At 38.8% G+C, this 18,452-nt stretch overlaps 2 protein-coding genes across 3 annotated transcripts in view; both read right to left on the minus strand.

Moving 5' to 3' along the window:
• Positions 1 to 18,452, minus strand: part of LOC128986271 (uncharacterized) — a 165,881-nt gene that overhangs the window by 23,892 nt on the left and 123,537 nt on the right. The window lies entirely within an intron of this gene.
• LOC128986272 (interferon regulatory factor 2-binding protein-like A) lies at positions 3,918 to 16,960 on the minus strand. Of its 2 annotated transcripts, none has more exons than XM_054406545.1 (4): positions 15,997 to 16,960; positions 9,471 to 9,728; positions 7,259 to 7,548; positions 3,918 to 6,020 (listed from the first exon to the last, which is right to left on the minus strand). In XM_054406545.1, exons 1-4 carry the CDS (start codon positions 16,805 to 16,807, stop codon positions 5,895 to 5,897), a joined length of 1,485 nt encoding a protein of 494 aa, XP_054262520.1. In that variant the 5' UTR covers positions 16,808 to 16,960; the 3' UTR covers positions 3,918 to 5,894. The 2 variants fall into 2 exon arrangements, with proteins under 2 accessions (XP_054262520.1, XP_054262519.1); XM_054406544.1 differs by having other exon boundaries at positions 15,880 to 16,960.

The following is an 18,452-nucleotide window of genomic DNA, read 5'->3' on the forward strand; positions in this document are numbered from 1 at the left end:
GCACGAGCGCATGCCCGGCGGCGTGTCGTGTACAGTGTTTCCATTTGAGGGATAAAAATCCCTTTCTAGGGATATTTAGGGCCTTCGAGGGATTGAAAAGGGATTGAGGGATAACTAGGGATAATCAGAGAAATTGAAGGATTTTTTTAGATTTTCTAGGGATTTCAGGCCTTTGACTTTATAAAATTGAAATATTGATAAAATAATACATTTTGGCTGTAATTCAACAACGTCAAGGACCTATTTTGGCTAATTTTGCAAGGTATTGACACCGTAACGCATTGATTATACTACTTTTTCCCCAGATTTTGGTAACAAATTGATTGTAGAAGATACTCCTCAAGGAGTATGTTTTATCTATGGTTGTAGCATAGACTAACCGTTTTATCTATGGTTGTAGGTAGTGGTAGTGACGTAGTGTTTCAAAGTCGGAACAGACAAGGGGAAGAGCCAACACTGCACGAAACAAGCGAAGGACAAGTCGGTCGGTGGAATGTAATGGCGGATCTAGATTACTGTATTTGTTTCTTAGTAGCCCTGTGCTCTGTGTCAAAAATGTCTAATGTTTGTTTTCGTTTTGATTTTGTTTGCCGGTGATTTCTATGATTTTTTTGGTTAAAGTAACTTGGTGTAACCTTTTCACCAAGGCATGGTGGCCATGTTTGAAAAAGACTAAGTTTGAAATTTGGACACTTGAGTAACATTTTTGAAACAATTGTAATTACTTATAAATAAAAATTATTAGTTTATAAAATGTCAAAAATAACTAATTGTTTCATTTTTTTAGTTAATTTATCTTGTTTTGTACCACATAGGCATTTTTTAATCACGGCTACCTTTAATTCCAGGCCGGAGGCCGCGGCCTTCGAAGTGGAAACGTTGCAAGTATAGTGTTGTAAAAGGTGTTTGTTTGGAGAACGCTAAGCTAATGATATTTATGTATTTTTTATAATAAATACGAAAGCTTGGTTACTGGGCTATGAAAATATTGACTCCACATTGAATGTATAGAAATAGATTTTCAATTTATATTGTTTTGGTTTTCGATTCTACATTATGTTTTATTTCCATGTTAACTTATGGGACGTCTGGAGCTAAACAATACTACGGTACTAGCAACGTTGCCAATTCTATCAGGCCGCGGCCTGTCTGGAGTTAAAGATGGCCGTGGATTTAATGGTGCAAAAATGTTTTTTTATATAGTATTACTTTATAAATAATATGGGATATTGAAGAATAATACCACCAGTTACCATATTTTAGCTGGCTATACATGATATCCATTGGTATTGCTGCAAAAATAATAAGTTATCTAGATTTGATGAAGAGGGATAATTGGAGGGATTATTAAAACACGGACTAGGGATAACTAGGGATTTTTTGACGTTGACCCAGGGATATTTTTTTCTTGCGGATGGAAACACTGGTCGTGTATTTTGGCACGGTCAGGGGCGGAAAATAACACCAACTGACGTATACGCCGCCCTGCATGCCGCGGATGCTGGAATACGAATACGACACAGCTACATAATATAACACAGCTACCCAATATAACACAACTATCCACAATATAACACAACTATCCACAATATAACACAACTATCCACAATATAACACAACTATCCACAATAAAACACGCCAAAACGCTGACTCTAGGGAATGGTCGTGACTAAATCGGGTTGTTAAGCATTATTCAGAAGAGCTAACTCAAATAAGACACCTTGTTTTACAATAAATTGTGATAAATAATCCAATTCGCATTTATAAAATCATAGGCATTATCATAAACAAATCAGTTTGAATATTATGAGACTCTATAAGACAATCTATAACCATATTGACTATACACAGACTTTTCATGTAATGTAAAAATTTGAAGCCGTCCTGAACTTCATCTATTTTCTTGGCTTCAAACTTTCATATCACATGGGAAGTGTATAACTCAGCAAACACGAAAGAAAAGCCTGTTAATGTGAGTCATAGTATACATTGAGTGCTTGAAATAGTTACTTTTATATGCACATAAACCTCCAGTCATATTCTGAGATCATGTCAAACCAAATGTCAGTTGTATGTCGAGGTAGAAATTCTCGTACAAGACACAACTATTGGAGATTATTTTTGTTATTCTCTAACAGATCATCTCTGAGAATTTTTTATATGAATAACCACCCCCTAGAACTCGCATCATTTTACTTGATATATATATATATAAACACTTTTTTAAGGAGAGTTTAACATTCATCAGTACGTTAATTCGTTACTTATCAGAATATACAAAACATCTATTTAGTTCTTCGAAAATGAAGAAATTTTTATGTATTATTAATCTCGGTCCCCACAATGACATCACTACATTAACAGTAAATATTTCTTGCTTGACTGGGCTACTATGTTTACCCTTACTTGAAAGCTAATTTTAAAACAATCCGAAAGTACCTCCGCCACTCACCTTTGAACGCAATCTTGGCGCAAATCCAGAACTTAAAGCCGAACCCATCTCTAGAACTCTTCAGCGACCGACGAGAGTTCACCGGTGGCCACATGACTGAAAATGTTTTGTCCGGCTCGAAGGACCAAAACCAGAAGTTGACAAACCGAACCCCCTTTCACTCCTAATTCGGACCATTGTTTTTTGGGATATATAATTCGTCCAGTATTTCGTAATGGCATTGAACTAGTCGGGTCAATGGCAGAAGGGAGGCCAGGAATAGATCCCGGGACCTCACACTATTCCTGGACACGACGCAGCAGCTGACGTGGAATTGTGGAAATGGACCAGTCCAGAACTGTTGAACACCCGCCAAATATGCGGCTTGTTTTGTGACTAAGCGGGGATTTATGTAACGGTTTTGGGATGGAAAACCAGTTTAGAGATGTTATACAGAGGCTGTCCTAAATGATTTTAAGTTACCAGAGATAACTATATCAAAGTCCTAGTTGATCTCGAGTTCTATGTAATATATTATTATGTGTACAGTAGTACAGTTAAGGAAGTTCTCGGTTTAAACCCAAGCATGTGTTGCAGGACATATGCCTTTAGAAAAAAATCACCTTTTTAAATTGGAGACAGTTAGTGTGCCCTTTGTATTTACGCCAAACAAAAGGGGATTTCAGGTGAATTAAGTGTCTAAATGAATACTTAAGTTTATAGAATAACTCTTCAGTTTCTGATTACAAAATGACTATTATTATTAAAATCAAACTTAGTAAGAAACTAGAAGACAACAGTACATGATAAATTGATAGAAATCTCTATAAGGTTTTCCATCTACAGCATTACTTTCATAATTTGGAGGTAGGTACAAATTATGATAAGCTAAGCCTTTTTAAGTGCAATAAAGAACTCTTCAATTCAAATCATATCTGTAAATTTGTTCAGCTCGATACTTTCAGGGCTGTAATTCTTTGCTGTGCCAAGTAGATTCAAGTTTCCAAAATGTTTTTATGACTTCCTTTACCCTACTTCCATCAGGCCTTTGGTTTGCATGAGATGCACTGTGCCCCCATCCTCTCCACATAAATTGTGGGGGAAATTTCCCCCTCCTTGCACCTCCAACAAGCCTAAAACCTCTTGCGTCCCTGGGCCTGGGCCCAAGCGGCCCTGACTTCCATACTAAACATGCAAGTTTGTGACAGATTTTCCCCCATATATATAATATATATATATATTTACGTAATTTTGCAACAGAGAGGCAATATCATACAGTATTTTTTTTCATATATAAAAAAAGATTGAGTACTTTTGTAGTTTACATGTATAGAGTAAAAGATACATTACAATAATATGAGTAAAAGATCTATAATATGAAAACAACTGTGTATAAGTTAAAGATTATAAATTTAAGGGTTTTGCAGCACCTTATAACAAAGGATTTGATTAGGAAGTTCGATGGGGGCAGGTGAATAATCACACATTGTTATAACACCACAAAATAACTTTTTAATAGTTTGTCATCAGATGAGTTGTTGACAGATGTAGAATAATACATGAACACTATAAAGCATACTAAGACTACACACAGAAATGCACATGACTGTATCAAAACACAGTGCTCGGTTATGTACACGAACCTTCGACACCTCTGGCACTCGACTTGCAAAAACGGTTTAAAGCTTAGGTTTTGCCGAACACCAGACCACCTTTTGAAAATGTACGACCCTTCGTAGCATAGAAAATACTGGATAAAAAATTAAACAAACTCGGTCTAAAATTTGTCAGAAATTCACTTATTCGTTCTCTGGTTTACAATAACATCACAGCAAGTTCAGTCGAGTGCTAAGCTATGGCTTCTACAAGCGACTGTTAGAATCTGATGGTGTTTGGTCATACTACAACAGTTAGCACATCGACACGGCTACGACCTTCAAACAAAATATTTCTCAGCCAGGTTCAACAAAGAAATACTATGCTTAGGGGTGTAATGGATTTTTAATTTTTAAATGAAATTGTATAAAATCTTTTATTGATATTTTAATTTTTTTAAATTTGTATCTTTAAGTGCTATGAAATAAGTTTGCAGAATTTAGAAACCTTTTTAAGCAGTAATAGGCAAATACTTTGGATATGATTAAGAATTATTTTGTTTTAAGGTAGGTAACCATCTTACTCTAGGTCTAAGGAACATATGACATTAACTTTCGGATTGATACGATACAAACATAAGTATATACACTTACAATCACTGTAACACCGATCTTTTATACAGTTTATACAAGCCATCGACTTCCAACTAAAAGTAACCTTGTATTGGAAACGTACACCATATAGTTTTGTACATTAGAAGTGTGTCTAACAAAACGTTTGGCATGACTAAAATAGCGAGTGCGGAGTTCCCATAGGTCAGATGACTAGGAGTGATCATCTTGTTAATTTAATATCAATAACTAAATCAACTAAAAAGCCACAGTCATGGAGTCATCAACAATAAAATTTTAAAACAAAACAATCTCTGATCAAACTGACTGAGAGGAAACTTACAAATAATATACATTGTGAATTTACAATTAACTGATTGAAATTTAACATCAACAGTATTTGAATTCAAGATATAAAATTTAAAAATATATTTGGTCTAAAATTAATAGAAAAGAAATTTTAATAGGGTTACGGACTACGGTACTTAATGTTTTTATGTTGATTAGTGTAGATAAAAATAAGTTTTCAACAATTTTCGTAAAATACTGGTAAAATTACATCTATACACTTTCATTAAAACTCCTTAATATTAACTTGCTAAGCCATAAATTTGTACTAGGTCAAGTCTAATTGTTATGTATCTATATACTTCCGTACAACTTATTTTGATTCCCAACTCTCTTGATAATAAAATTGTAAAACACTACCGGCATGATATTACAATGAATTAATAGAATTAAAATCTGTTAACAATAAGAGGTTGAATAACAATGAAATTTCCAAGGCATAACATTCCGTATGAACTTCAAACTCAAGTATCAGTGCTCAACGAGATGAAAATTGTGACAAATGAAATACAGAGGGTACAAACTAAAAAATAAATTGCTTATAAATTCTTAAAACGTGCTTTATTCATAATTTCAAGTCTTGCGATCACAGCTGTTTCACAATCAGTATAAAGCCGTTTTGATTCGTCAAAACATCAACAGAGATCACAAAACAAAAACAAAATTCGATAATACTAAATGATAACGTACGTATTCACATGAAATTAACATTAATTTGTACATGGACGTAGCGTGGCACGCTACCAAGATGGACACCGCCGCAGTAGCCACTCCATTTCTGTACAACCATACCACGTATTTACAGACGAGTCGGAGACTTGAGCCGAGGGCGAAAGTCGAAGCCGACTCCAAGCCCAACAAAGGGCGACAACAAGGTTAAAGGACCCCTTCGGGGCAGCCACGCCCCTCTAAGTTTCCCGTTCTTTCTTCACTTTGAACTCTTCTCCCAATATGGTAGCTATCTCGCCTTGCATGAACGCCCAGGGAACATTGGAGTTTGCCAGGGGACATTTCTCTCCACTCGGACAATACACCTGGAAACAAGATTTTGTCGTATTAGTTGCTTACTAATCAAAAATTATGCTTACGACTATTTTTCACTTGTGCAAAATTGAGATTATGAAATTTATCATTCTCTCAAAATGTTTAACAAATCCTGTCCTTGAAACCATTTTCTAAAATTGTCATAATACGTCTTGAGTGCTTTGAGAAATCACAGTTTTACGTTTAAAGAAAATATGTTTTATTGAATTAGAATAACTTTCCTCAAATTAGTTTTTAGATCTTATAATTCATCCATGAGTATTCTTGTTCATGTGTAAAATCGAATAAGAATATGAATATGAATACAAAGTGTAAGGTCAGCTGTTTAATAAGGACTAAAGGTTGTCCCGTGGTTGAAAACTCGACCAAAAATATGTATTGTGCAAATATGTAGTACGCGTAGATTTTCCCTGCCATGCACACGAGATGAGAAAAAAGGTTTCCAAGAAACATGTTTGCCTATTAATACATAGGATACCATAGTAAGCTGTTTAATTTGGATACCTTAGTAAGCTGTTGGTTTAAGAAACGACAAGCTGTCATTAATCATGGTCCCTTGGCTAAAGAATCAGCATGTTCTAGTCACTATCAAGGCTACTCAAAGTAACCCTTTCATTTTTCAAGTTTAGAATTAAAATGATTAAATCTGCTTTTAGTATCATACCAGTCCTTGATTAACTGATAGACAGATGTTTAGAAGAGTTAGCGAATAATGTGTTTAACTCTACTCCATTTCACACCCACTGTGTAGTACAGAAAGCACATCAGGTCTAAGCTAGATATTTCAAACTCAATTCCCAGCGATATATTAAATGTACTTAAACTTCAGAACCTTAAAAATGCTCATTTAGTTTTAACGTTTTCACCTTTTTCTCGTCCTTTATCAACAAATTCATTGCAAAGTCAATTGTTATTTAGCACTTTCACGAGTATCCCAAGAACAGTTGATACAACCGACATGACAATTAACGTGATGTTTCCTATCTTTCTTAGGACGACTGCCTCCCTCAACAGCAACAGCATCTGTTTCTTTACCCGAGAAAATCTATCAAAAGCATAATGATCAAGGAACAGCTACATCCAGTTTTAACTGTCAAAATGTCCATCGCAGAAACAAACTGGCTACCTTCTAAACCCTAGCATTATGTCCCCTCAGCAACCCAGCTAACATGACACCACAGTGAACGAGGATTGGAATAGCCTATAGACGACCATGTATAATACTAACCTCAGAGCCAGCACCCTGTCGCTTGATACTATCCCTAGAGCAAGGGAAGCAGAACTTGTGTTGTGGCACGGAGGGACATTGGACAAAGTGTGTGTCTTCCAGTCTCTCTTGACACAGGGTACACTTGAGTGTGGCGGAGGGGGCCTGTGTCCCTGCTGGAGGGTCACCTGTAGCGGGGGGCTCGGTGGTGGGGGTGCCTCCACTGGACCCTGCGTTGGCCGTCTCACTGGACGTCACCGTGGTGGAGCTGACGTGGCGACTACCTGAGGACCTCCGGCCACTGGACGATCCTGAAAACAAACATTGTACGTTACAGATATGTCTGGTGTTTAACAGTCTAAATATTACCTCTACAATAGGGTAATAGCATTTTGACATTTGGAGACAGAAGTAGATTTTTGTATGGACCAGCTGAAGCCTATAATTTAATCAAAGCTTATTGAACTACTCAGAGTGTGCTACAGTTTAAATTGATTTTTTCTGCTTTTGTTTTTATTACCTACCGAGATAGTATATACCATTGAACATGCTATATCTTGTCACCCCAAAAATTTGACTAAGACGAAAAGTTGGCATATTCAAGAGAAATCAGTAATTTACATCAGAGCACTCTATAAGTCGCTCAACTCAACTATGTTAATTTTGATTCAAAAACTGGTGATAACTTTCTCATGGGAAGGGACTATCTAGTCAAAGTTAATACCAAGTAAGCCTACTTGAAACGGTCTAAAGAAACACTTCTTAAACGTTAAGAGTATGCCATCTTTACTTTTTCAATTGGTATGTTTACCAGAATTATTGGAAAAATTAGAATTGTAGTCTTGTTTACCGACATTCCTATTCGTAATTATCCGACCCTCACTATGAAGAAATGTGATATTGGATACTGTTCCTGAGAGGTATGTCGGTTAGTAACAAGTTATTTTTAAATACATTTAACCTATTTTGCCACCCCTGACTGTACTAAAAATGTATGTGCCAGGCTCTAGTGAATACTACTTTACTACTTTAGTATTATTGTTTCAACATTGCCACACGGCTTCCTACAACGTGTGAACCAATACCCATGGCAGGATGGACGAGTATCTTATATATTACAGTTGTAATAGATTACAACAAGTAAGTTTACAAGTACAGCTCGTGACACCTAATCTGGCACTTGACCGATTGCTACTAGCATCTAGTTTCATAAACATTATGTCCCGTCACGCGGGTTCTGTCAACTGCCCTCACGACCCACATGAAGGCGCTCAAGTACATTAAACACGGGGAGTTAACCCTGTGAGGCAGCGGGAATGTTTGCAGTCCGGTCTTTACCTTACCTCAACCCTCCTCCTGCCAATACTGCCTGCACTAGGCCAAGTGTCAGCTTACGTGTCACAAGTGTAGTTAATTACAGTTTAATATACTTTGTTGCTTATTTTTTATGTTATTTATTATGGTGGATAGCCTACATTGGAAAAAATTTGTAGTTTAAAAAACAAAAGACAGACTGAAAGCCCCCAATACATTTTTCCATTTTGGAATGGTTAACCAAACTGTGCCTGGTATATTATGTAACCTGGAGGCCAAGGGCCAATTTGATTATACTAGGGACTACGAGTGTCTGCAGTTGGCGGCAGCCAATACAGAGACTGGACTAGCACGACGTTGCAGCACGACAATAATTAAAATATACTAAACAATATTTTTAATCAGCTGGTAGGCCTATTATTAGATTTGGCAACACTGCACTGTCCTCATTTGCTCCATCGAAGTCACGTGGTAAATAGGCTAATCCCTCAACTGCAGACTCTCGTGGACCGTACTGTAAGTGTTTAATTTGATGGCATGGTTAAGATTCTTAGGTTTAACCAACAGCCAAAAGATCCCTTCTTGAGATTTAAATTTAAAAATAGGGGAATGTATATATTGTGGGTTCAAAATGATAAACCAGAATAGGTTGCCAGTTCTAGTACCTACATAAATCAATGATAATTCCTGGTCTACGGCATAGGTGTTTACCGTTTACCAAGTTTTGGTACTTGTGTGTGTGTGTGTGTGTGCGATCAACAGAATTACATTTTGCACATTTTATTTTTGTATTCCTAAAATAAACAAACATAAAATTGCCTAGATTAATTTGTTAAAGACGTTAAAGATTAAAGGGAAAGGAAAGGTTAAAACTTTGGATAAAAATAAAAATCAAATAAAATAATACGGACATTCTCACCTGAAGAGTTGGGAGAGTGCTGGGATCCCCTGGAAGCGGAGCGGGGGCCCCCTGCACTGGGGGGAGATCCACCATTACTGCGAGGGGATCCGGGGGGCAGAGTGTCTGCTACAGACATGAGAGCTGCCATGGGGGACTGTGTGGCCCCCGGAGTTGCGGGGGGCTGTTGGCCCCCTACTGTCTCAGGTGGCGACGTAGTACGGGGGCCTAGTGGACTACCAGCCCCACCTGACGTCAATGAGCCACTGCCGGGGTAACCTGTGGAACAAATGTCATTAGAAGCGATTCTACAGTGACGATGTTGGCATTATGTTTTATCATTGAGTAGGGATAGAAAAATAATGCTAATGCCATTTAAAATTAAAATTTGAACTATCAACAGAGTGTGGTCCTGCAAATAACTGATTTTTGTCGAATACACAGACTTAGGGCCTATTTGATATAGGCCTACAATGATCTTAATTCCTAAGCTTAAAAAAGAGAAGCACATAATAATTAGAAAATCATAAACCTTATCTTTTAAGTCAAATCAGAAATTTACAGGACTGTCGTACTTCTATATGACTAAGTTATTTTGTTTAAGTTATTACTTAAAAATAATTCTGAGGCATATAGCTTTAGAGTGCAAGTATTATAATATTTACTCCATTAACATTTTTTTGGCTGTTTGAGAAGAAGTGATTCCATACCATTCCCTCCACCTCGCCATCCTATACAACTTATTGATAGGCAAGCATGTCCCTTCAATAACCTTTTTTTCTCGGCTTGTGTGCATCGCAGGGAAAATCTACTGATAGACGGATATTTGCCTGTAGATTTGCAGAATCCCTTTAAAAAATTAAAATGGTCTCAAAAAAGAGGAATTTAAGTCTTTTAAAAATTAACGCGGGCCAGGATTGCCATGCTGGTGATGAAATAACAACGAAATATAAACAGAAAACCAAAACAAATGGAACAAATTCCAATCACATGTTTCATTTACAGCGTGGGGTAAAATTGAGAAGTTTGCGCAAAACACTATTTTTGGTTCGACAAAACAAATAGGTTCATAACTTACGTTGAACGACCTTGTTGACACTTAAGGTACGTAAACTTATTTATTTTGTCATTTAAATCAATCCTGGAGGCAATGCAGAATAAATTTTTGGGCGGGTTTTCGACTACGGGGCAACCTCTAATAACATTAAAACTACCGCCAACAGCTGATCAGCTGACATAATATATTCAAGGTAAAAATAATGGTGGAGGAAACAAGGAAACCTTCAATATAAACAGCCTAAATTTTGTGACCTGACTATAATAGGATGTCACAGTATATTTTGAGGATAGAATAGAGATTAGAGAATCCAGGATGAGTGTAGAATGGAGAGAAAATAATGTAATGTAAAGTTATGAGTTCAATAAACAGCTGATTGAAGCCAATGATGTGAATTTAAGGCTTGATTACAAGAACTGAACAAATAGCATTTCAGTTCAGAGGAATGTGCTTATTGTTTATGCCATCTGGAGCATACCCACGACTATGAGTGAGTAATCTTGTGTTCTATAACTGACAGCGACTCATCTCTTTAGCAATGAGTCATACTTAGAAGACTTAGTTAACTACAATGACTATTGTTGAGGATCATGAACTATTCCTATTTATGAATGTAGTTTAACTTTAGGTTAAATGTTCTGTGACAGTGTTCTGATGGAATTGTCCATTTTTTAATATAGACTTCCAAACTAAGTTTTTGAGGTTGACAGGCCTAATTTTCGACAATTCCTTAGCGGAACTTTTCAGTTATACAGTTGTGTTATTTTTTTTTTTATGGGACCTTATCCCTTACAAGCAACTTCAGTTATTCCGGTTGAAATTGTATAATTATAGGCCATACTGTATCTACAATTCCTGCTTAGGGTTAGGTCAGGTTATGTTAGGTTGTTTTCGGTTAGAACTGAAACATAACCAATTAAAACTTAACTTGTGTATTGTTACACACTAAAGGACCTATTCATTCACTACCGGTAATATGTACAGTACACCTATGTCATTTTTCATTATGAAATTTCTAGCTAACGGTACCTACAAATTCTGTTTAACATTAGGGTATTTATGATTGCTATAGGTAATGTTAGGTTAGGGTAGAACCAATACGCAACTTTAAACTTGAATTGTGTACACTATTGTTATATGTAAATTATACGGTAGAATTTAATAAACGGAAAGGTCCAATAATTATCTAAAAATCATGTTTGATAATGCTTAGGTTTTTAAGTTAGAACCGAGACATAACCTAAAAAATCAACTGGGTTTTGTCAAACGTAGTGGTAGTCGTATGGCGGAAATGGTCTAAATAATTAAAATAAACTAAATAACAAAACAAAATACCGCAACATAATTAGGATTTCACCCGCGTACAGTTTGTAAGCCAAGCGGAGCGGGCCGGGCGTGAGAAGTGGCAACGTTGTCAAACATGGCAACACCGCATGACGTCAGGCTGCACGGTCGGCGATTACAGCACTGCATTCCACGGCGAGCCCGAGATGAGCCGAGCTCTTCCGAACGTGGCCGAGCGTCACCGGCCTGTGACGTCACGCTTATTCACTACCGGCGCGGCGCACAGACACGTAGCGCCTCGTCACACTCGCTGCCGTTAGACCTAGTGCTGTGCTGAGGCATTCCATTCCCAACTTGTTATCTAGGGAACACTAACAACGTAATTCACTTTATAATAAAATCACCTAAATGAATTGTACCTTATCTACCCCAAATCCTATACAGACAGCTAACTACAGTACCTGAAACTACAAAAACTAAGCAATTCTGCCGCGGCAAAATATCTAGCTAGGTACAATATATGTTAGTCAGAATAATATTTTCACATTTCCAATGTTGGTTTGTAAAAGTAATAACACATTCACGTGTTATTTTGTCACGGGATGAAAGTGTTCAACTTTCCACATTTTCACGCGTCTACGATATTCATATATGCCAAGAATTTGTTACCGAACACGAACCTTTGACTTGGCAAATATTAGGTTACCGGACGTTTCTACACGTTAAAATCTCAAGGCGGCTCAAATTAGTATTCACGAATACCAAGGGAATTAGTAGAATGTTAAAAGCTAAGACCTCAACGTCTGCAGTGTTTATTAGTCGTGGGAACCCGCCGTGGACGAGTGATGTGGGAAAGGAAACAGGTCATTGTGGATGGGTGAACGTCCCGTGGCTCTAGGAATATGAAATGAACGTTTCGCACTGTTGATGTTGTGTTTCCACGATAACGATGGCATTGTTTGCTGATAAGAAAGTTGATCGCCACCGACAAGGTCGCGAGGGGTGAATCATTGCGATAAAATCATTACTATGAGAAATTTTAGATAAATGCTATACACTAGGAAAGTTCTTAAGGATTTTCAGTAATGTATAAGCAAAGAGAAGTTTATATTTTTCTTTGGTAGACTATGAACCGAAAATACAACTTGGAATACGTTCTGCCAATCTCGTCAGTTCCATTACAAGCTGAGATGGCTGAACGGTAACTCGCCCACGTGATAAGAAATAAACTGTATGTAGGTTAGGTTAGTTTGGCCTCCTATATTAGGCCATGCCGGGATTGTCAATGTGCCAGAAGTGACGTCATGCGGTGTTGCCAAGTTGTGCTCCGCCACACCTTTGCGTTTTGCCGACGTTGTGGCTTTCCACGAGCAAACAAGTTTATTCGTTGGTCGATTGTTTGTTTGGGGGGAGTCGGGTGATTGGAAAATTTGTTGGCGAGTTGAAAATGGTAGTTTGGAATTGAAATAAGTTTTCCTACACAATTGAATTGGGCTATATCTATATGTTTACAAAATATTGCTTAGGAGCCAGTATTGGCAAAGTTATTGGATGATGAACCTAGAAACCGTATATGAGTAAACTTTAGGCCTAAATATCTATGCCTAATTGCCGTGGGGCACGATGTACTGTAATATGAACGAATTGTCGCTCAAGTAAAATATCCGATGACTGCAGAGCGTCCGAATTTACATCGCTATGAGAAATGCAAACCAAGGCTGTCTGGTCTCTGGTCGTTGGCCTTTACAAAACAGTCGACGTCATCGTCTGACCGCGAACGGCAAATGCAACGTTGAAAGACAAACCTTCCGAAAGGATTTGTGCCACGTTCGCACTCAAGCGCGATCGGGCAGATGGAGGAATAAGGTAGATGTTTCAAACAGAATTAATTTTGACAACAATAGATTTCGGCGAATCGCAGAGCAAAAGCGCATCCCTCTCAAATGAAAAGGCCTATAATTGAATCCGCAATAGCGACCTCGCACATGGCCTAGGACGAAGAGGGAGAAATGAATGGGTGTATAAATAGACCCAAAATGAGAGGAAGCAGCTGGCAAGCGATGACGGCTGTGACGTCAGAGCCGCCCCATCCCCCGTCACATCCGGCAGCACGGGTGGCACTGGAACCGGTTCAAGGGAAAGTTATAACGGACTTAACGAACTCTGACGGCACCTGAAACTGGTTCTAGCTTCCAGGAGGAAACATCGTCCAAAATCTGATTCCCGATGCTCTCAGATAGTCAGGCAGTACTGTATATACGAAATGGGGTATTTAGAGTATAAATGATCATGAAGAACCTTTCCAGTACCTATCCTGATATGCAATACCGGTGCCGTGCTTCAAAATTATGCCAACAAGTATCCTCACTATTAGATAACATACACATTAGGCCTACTACAAATGTACAAAATATAAAAGCTTGGCTACAAAATAATGGAACGAAAATAACTTAATCGTTTGCAGGCAATAGGAAACATGCAAATTTGAACTCACACACTCATTACACACATTACGGAACAAATTTTGACAGAATAAATTAGCAACTTGTCCGATCATGCTTACAAAAAACAATTAGCAAAAATAATTTAACACTGAATAAAATTTGTGTTCAAATACCTTTTCCAAAGTTTTGGAGATAACCCAGGTTTGAGATTGGACTGTGAACAAGCTAAATAAAACGAGGGAGTTTAGAGGAAACCCGGATATTGTTGCCGAAAAGTCATTTTGTCTAACAAAGACTTTTATTTGTTGTACAGGAAATAAGCAAAAAGAAGACATTCGTTTACAATTCAAGTTCTTGATAGTTCTACTTCGTTTTACCATCTTTCACTCATTGACCAATTACACAATGATTCAGGTTCTACAAATGAATCATGCGATGAATTTTAATTCATCCATAAACCAGCCAATTACACAACACAGCCGATTGATGGACATGTCTAATAAATCAGCCTAAAGGGAGTATTTTGAATTTTGATTTGACCGTGGCAACAAAAGGTTCTTTGGTAAACTTCTTAGGGGTCTAGCTTATACAGACTAATCAAATGTTTGGCTACCACGAATCATGATAATCAACAATGTCGTAGTAAGTTGCCTGTACTGTATTGTGGACTAGTAATTGACTAGATTATAGTTCTTCCCCGAATAAGATAAATCTTCGTCTGGCTTTTTGATAAATCAAAAAGCCAGACAGAATTTTTCCAGGATAGCCTTCACATTTTTTCAGATTTTATTTACAAACATCGGCCACGTCACGTCAAGAGCGGGTTTGTGTAACAGGAGACCAGGATTGAGGATTTGGTCCAAGACGAGACGCCTGCGTGGAGGGGAGGGGGTGTGACGTCACTTGGCGGCCATGTTACGTTTGGGAGGGGGGCTTATCGATCACATCCTGCTACGTAAACAGGGCCCCTGTATCATGACATAATACTGTACAATACACAAACCTAGCCTAGCCGTAGAATGTGTATGGTGGCCTTGCAGAGTAAATAGAAGTTGCTAAAGATTTAGAACGACCTACAGATGCTACGAATCCCAAATGATTTAGGCTACACGATTTTTTGAGACCAAAAATCACATTATCTAAACATTAGCTCTATGCCTAAATTACTGGGTTGGTTTTTAAATAAATTATAAAATCCGTGATAAGCACTTCCGTGTAGTGAATGGAAATGTTCACTATACCTATTACGACACATACACCGATCTGAAAAACAGTTTCATTTTATTTACTGCGCCCTGTATATACCTACATTATCTTATTGTGGCAGAAAATTAATTTATTGAAAGGGCGGTCCTTAGCTTGAGTAACATCTTCCCAGCTTAGGCTACTATAGGCTAATATTACGACACGAAACTATGATTATTATTTTATCTGCTTTCCTTGTGGTGATCGACGATCGTGGATGATGGATGTAAATGAGTGGATATGTTTTGTTTATTGTTTTAGCGTCTACATTGTATTATTGGTGGTCAGATTAGAAATTATAAACTTGGAATGTTATTGCAGGTTTGCAGTACCAGCACCTATCGTAGGTTAATGTTACAGGGGATTATTTCAACTCCTCCCTCGTAAGTTAACTACTTACCGTTAGGTTTGAACGAAGTCGCAGTGTCAAAGGACGGAGCTCTGATGGGGTGTTTGGGCTCGGCTTTAAAAGTACGTTCAAAAGGTATGGCCAAGCTAACAGCGGGTAGGGAATCACCTCGGGTCAGGGGCGGCCTGGCAGAGTGGCCTGCTTCGTCCACGACCATCCTCTTGGAGGGCCCACCCTCGCCATTGGCGTGTCCGTGGTGGTGGTGGTCGTCGTCATCTGCTGATGTAGACAGTCCTCTCTTCAGACCGATGGATTGTGGAGGTAGAGAGTTCGGTCTACCCTGGTGTTGCTGCGGCAGCTGATGAGCCATGTGTGCTGCTGACGGCATGCGTACCGCCGTGCGGGACATCCCTGTCACCATCTCGTGCTCCTCAGACCCCTGGATGCCTCTGGGTAGACCCTGGGAGGACGACCCTCTAGGAGGCGGTGGGGCGGCGTACTCCGCCAAGAGTCCGGCGGTCCTGGAGTGATGGAGAGTAGCGTACCCTGCGTGAAGAGTCCCCGCTCCTGGAGGAGGCTGTTGTGCTTGCCTTCCAGAGATGTGAGCCGCAGGAGGTAAACCCACCACTTCCAGACTCGCCACTCCGTTCTGATGCGCGGCGTCGTGGGACGACCCTCCTGTACTGCCGGACCTGTGAAACGAGGAACTCTTGCTTGCCGACGAGTGATGGTGGTTGGAATTGGCCGACGCCGAAGACGTACTGCTACTTCCCGACCTACCCTCCTGGAAGCCGTGCGCTCGCTTCATCTGTCTAGCAGTTTCCAACACCAACTCTATCCTGTCCGCACCCTCGTAGTTGACACAGCCGCGACACACCATTTCGCTGAAATCGTGCAGCATGGCCCACGGCATGCGAGGCAAGTCGCACAAGTAGCAGTGCTGACGCTTGCCTATCTGCACCATAGACATCTTCACCATTTAGAGTTTAACCACTGAACAAAATACGAAACACTAACACAACACTCGCGGAGAAAACATTAACATTTCACTAGCGCAGACATTGCGACCTCGAAACTCACTAAACTGAGCACTGCTCCTTCGCTTCACCGACTGAGACCGCAACCGCGCTGGCGAGAACAGTTGGAGAGGGAAATGTGGCGCGGAGGGGAGGGAAATGTCCCCCTCCACTGTCTGCGCGCGACGACACACTACACGGCGACTCCGCGCACCCTTCCTTCCCATCCCACCCTCGCCTCGCACGTAAATATAGGACCTGTTCTTTGTCCGCTACCCGATGAATCGCGGCCTTTGTTTTTCTCCAGGTCCAGGAGAGTGCCTGGGTTAAAATACAGAGTTCTGGAACAGTAGCCTAACCTGACTTCTGCAATAACTGAAAGAAATAACAAAATAAATAGTGTTATTAAAATACAGTAACACTGATGTTAAAAAGTTAGTAGATACTGTAATGTGAACTGACACTTACCTGAAATAAACATCCATAAAACACCTTTTGATCGAATATAACAGTTGTTTTGTGTAGCGATCAACAATAACGATTATGTATTAGCAGCGATCCATACTTATACTGTATCATAGATAAAACATACCCCATATTACTGTAAAAGGTTAAGTTTACCATGAATTGCTAAATCCCGTGACAATTTAACATGGGAGTGTAAGTGGGTAACATTTTCATTTGTATACCTTTGGTGCTCTATATTAAACAGATGAGTAACCACACACTGTAGCGTCTATTTAGCTTTTCTTATCCTAAAAAGTTATTCATTTAACATAAATAAAAAGAGATTTATAGTATCTGATTCAGAAGCATAATTTTAAATAAAACATTTCTATCCCACGTCGCGTCATAACGATTTTTAACCCTTTAAATGAAATTGAATACGATACATTTGACATAAAACGACCCAGATAAGGACAGAAGAAAAGCACATACGACGATTTCCCCAGCGACAAAACGTTTTCCCCGAAAATGTCTTTCGACTTTTACATTTTAAAGGTGCATTGTCCCTGAAGCGACTCTTGCGATAGTAGCTGAGCGATAGTAGCTCAGCGATAGTAGCTGGGCACTGGTTAGCGTTGTTTCAAATGGGACCATTGTCCTTGACGCGACTGCGACTGGAGCGGCTAGCGGCTGAACATAGCGACTGTGGCGGGTCTGCTCTGAGGGCAGTCAGAGTCGCAGTCGCTGAGCGATTTGTGTTGTGTGTAGACTTGTTTTGGTCGTAATCTAAATATCTTCAAAGAATGCAAAACTGCTTTTTACCGCTGAAGAAGATGAAAAGCTGTATTGCTTATAGAAGCAATAGCACCGCATTCTGCCATTTACGACTTGAAAAACAGTCTGTATAAAGATCAGCGTGCTAAAGATAATATATGGGTCGTGATAGCATCAGACGTGGGAAGATCAGGTACTGTATGTACATAATTAATTACTACTATTATAAATTATAAATAAAACTACTTTTAAAAAATTCAACAAAATAATGTATAAATATGTGAAGAGCATAAATACTTGTAAGATTTACAACAAAAACGTGGGGCGAATACCAATTTACAATTAACTTCACCTATTGAACTATTATTATCTATTGCATGCAACCAT

This window comes from Macrosteles quadrilineatus, unplaced genomic scaffold (genome assembly GCF_028750875.1).
Source record: "Macrosteles quadrilineatus isolate MER2022 unplaced genomic scaffold, UCM_ALF_1.0 Scaffold_2__2_contigs__length_208266976, whole genome shotgun sequence".
In the NCBI taxonomy this organism is placed as follows: Eukaryota; Metazoa; Arthropoda; class Insecta; order Hemiptera; family Cicadellidae; genus Macrosteles; species Macrosteles quadrilineatus.

Excerpts from the sequence above, each read along its gene's own strand:
- LOC128986272 (XM_054406544.1), bottom strand. The coding sequence starts at position 16,807 with ATGGTGAAGATGTCTATGGTGCAGATAGGCAAGCGTCAGCACTGCTAC. Across the intron at positions 9,729-15,879 it reads GACTTCGTTCAAACCTAACG|GTTACCCCGGCAGTGGCTCA; the intron begins GTAAGTAGTTAA and ends TTTGTTCCACAG. Across the intron at positions 7,549-9,470 it reads GCACTCTCCCAACTCTTCAG|GATCGTCCAGTGGCCGGAGG; the intron begins GTGAGAATGTCC and ends GTTTGTTTTCAG.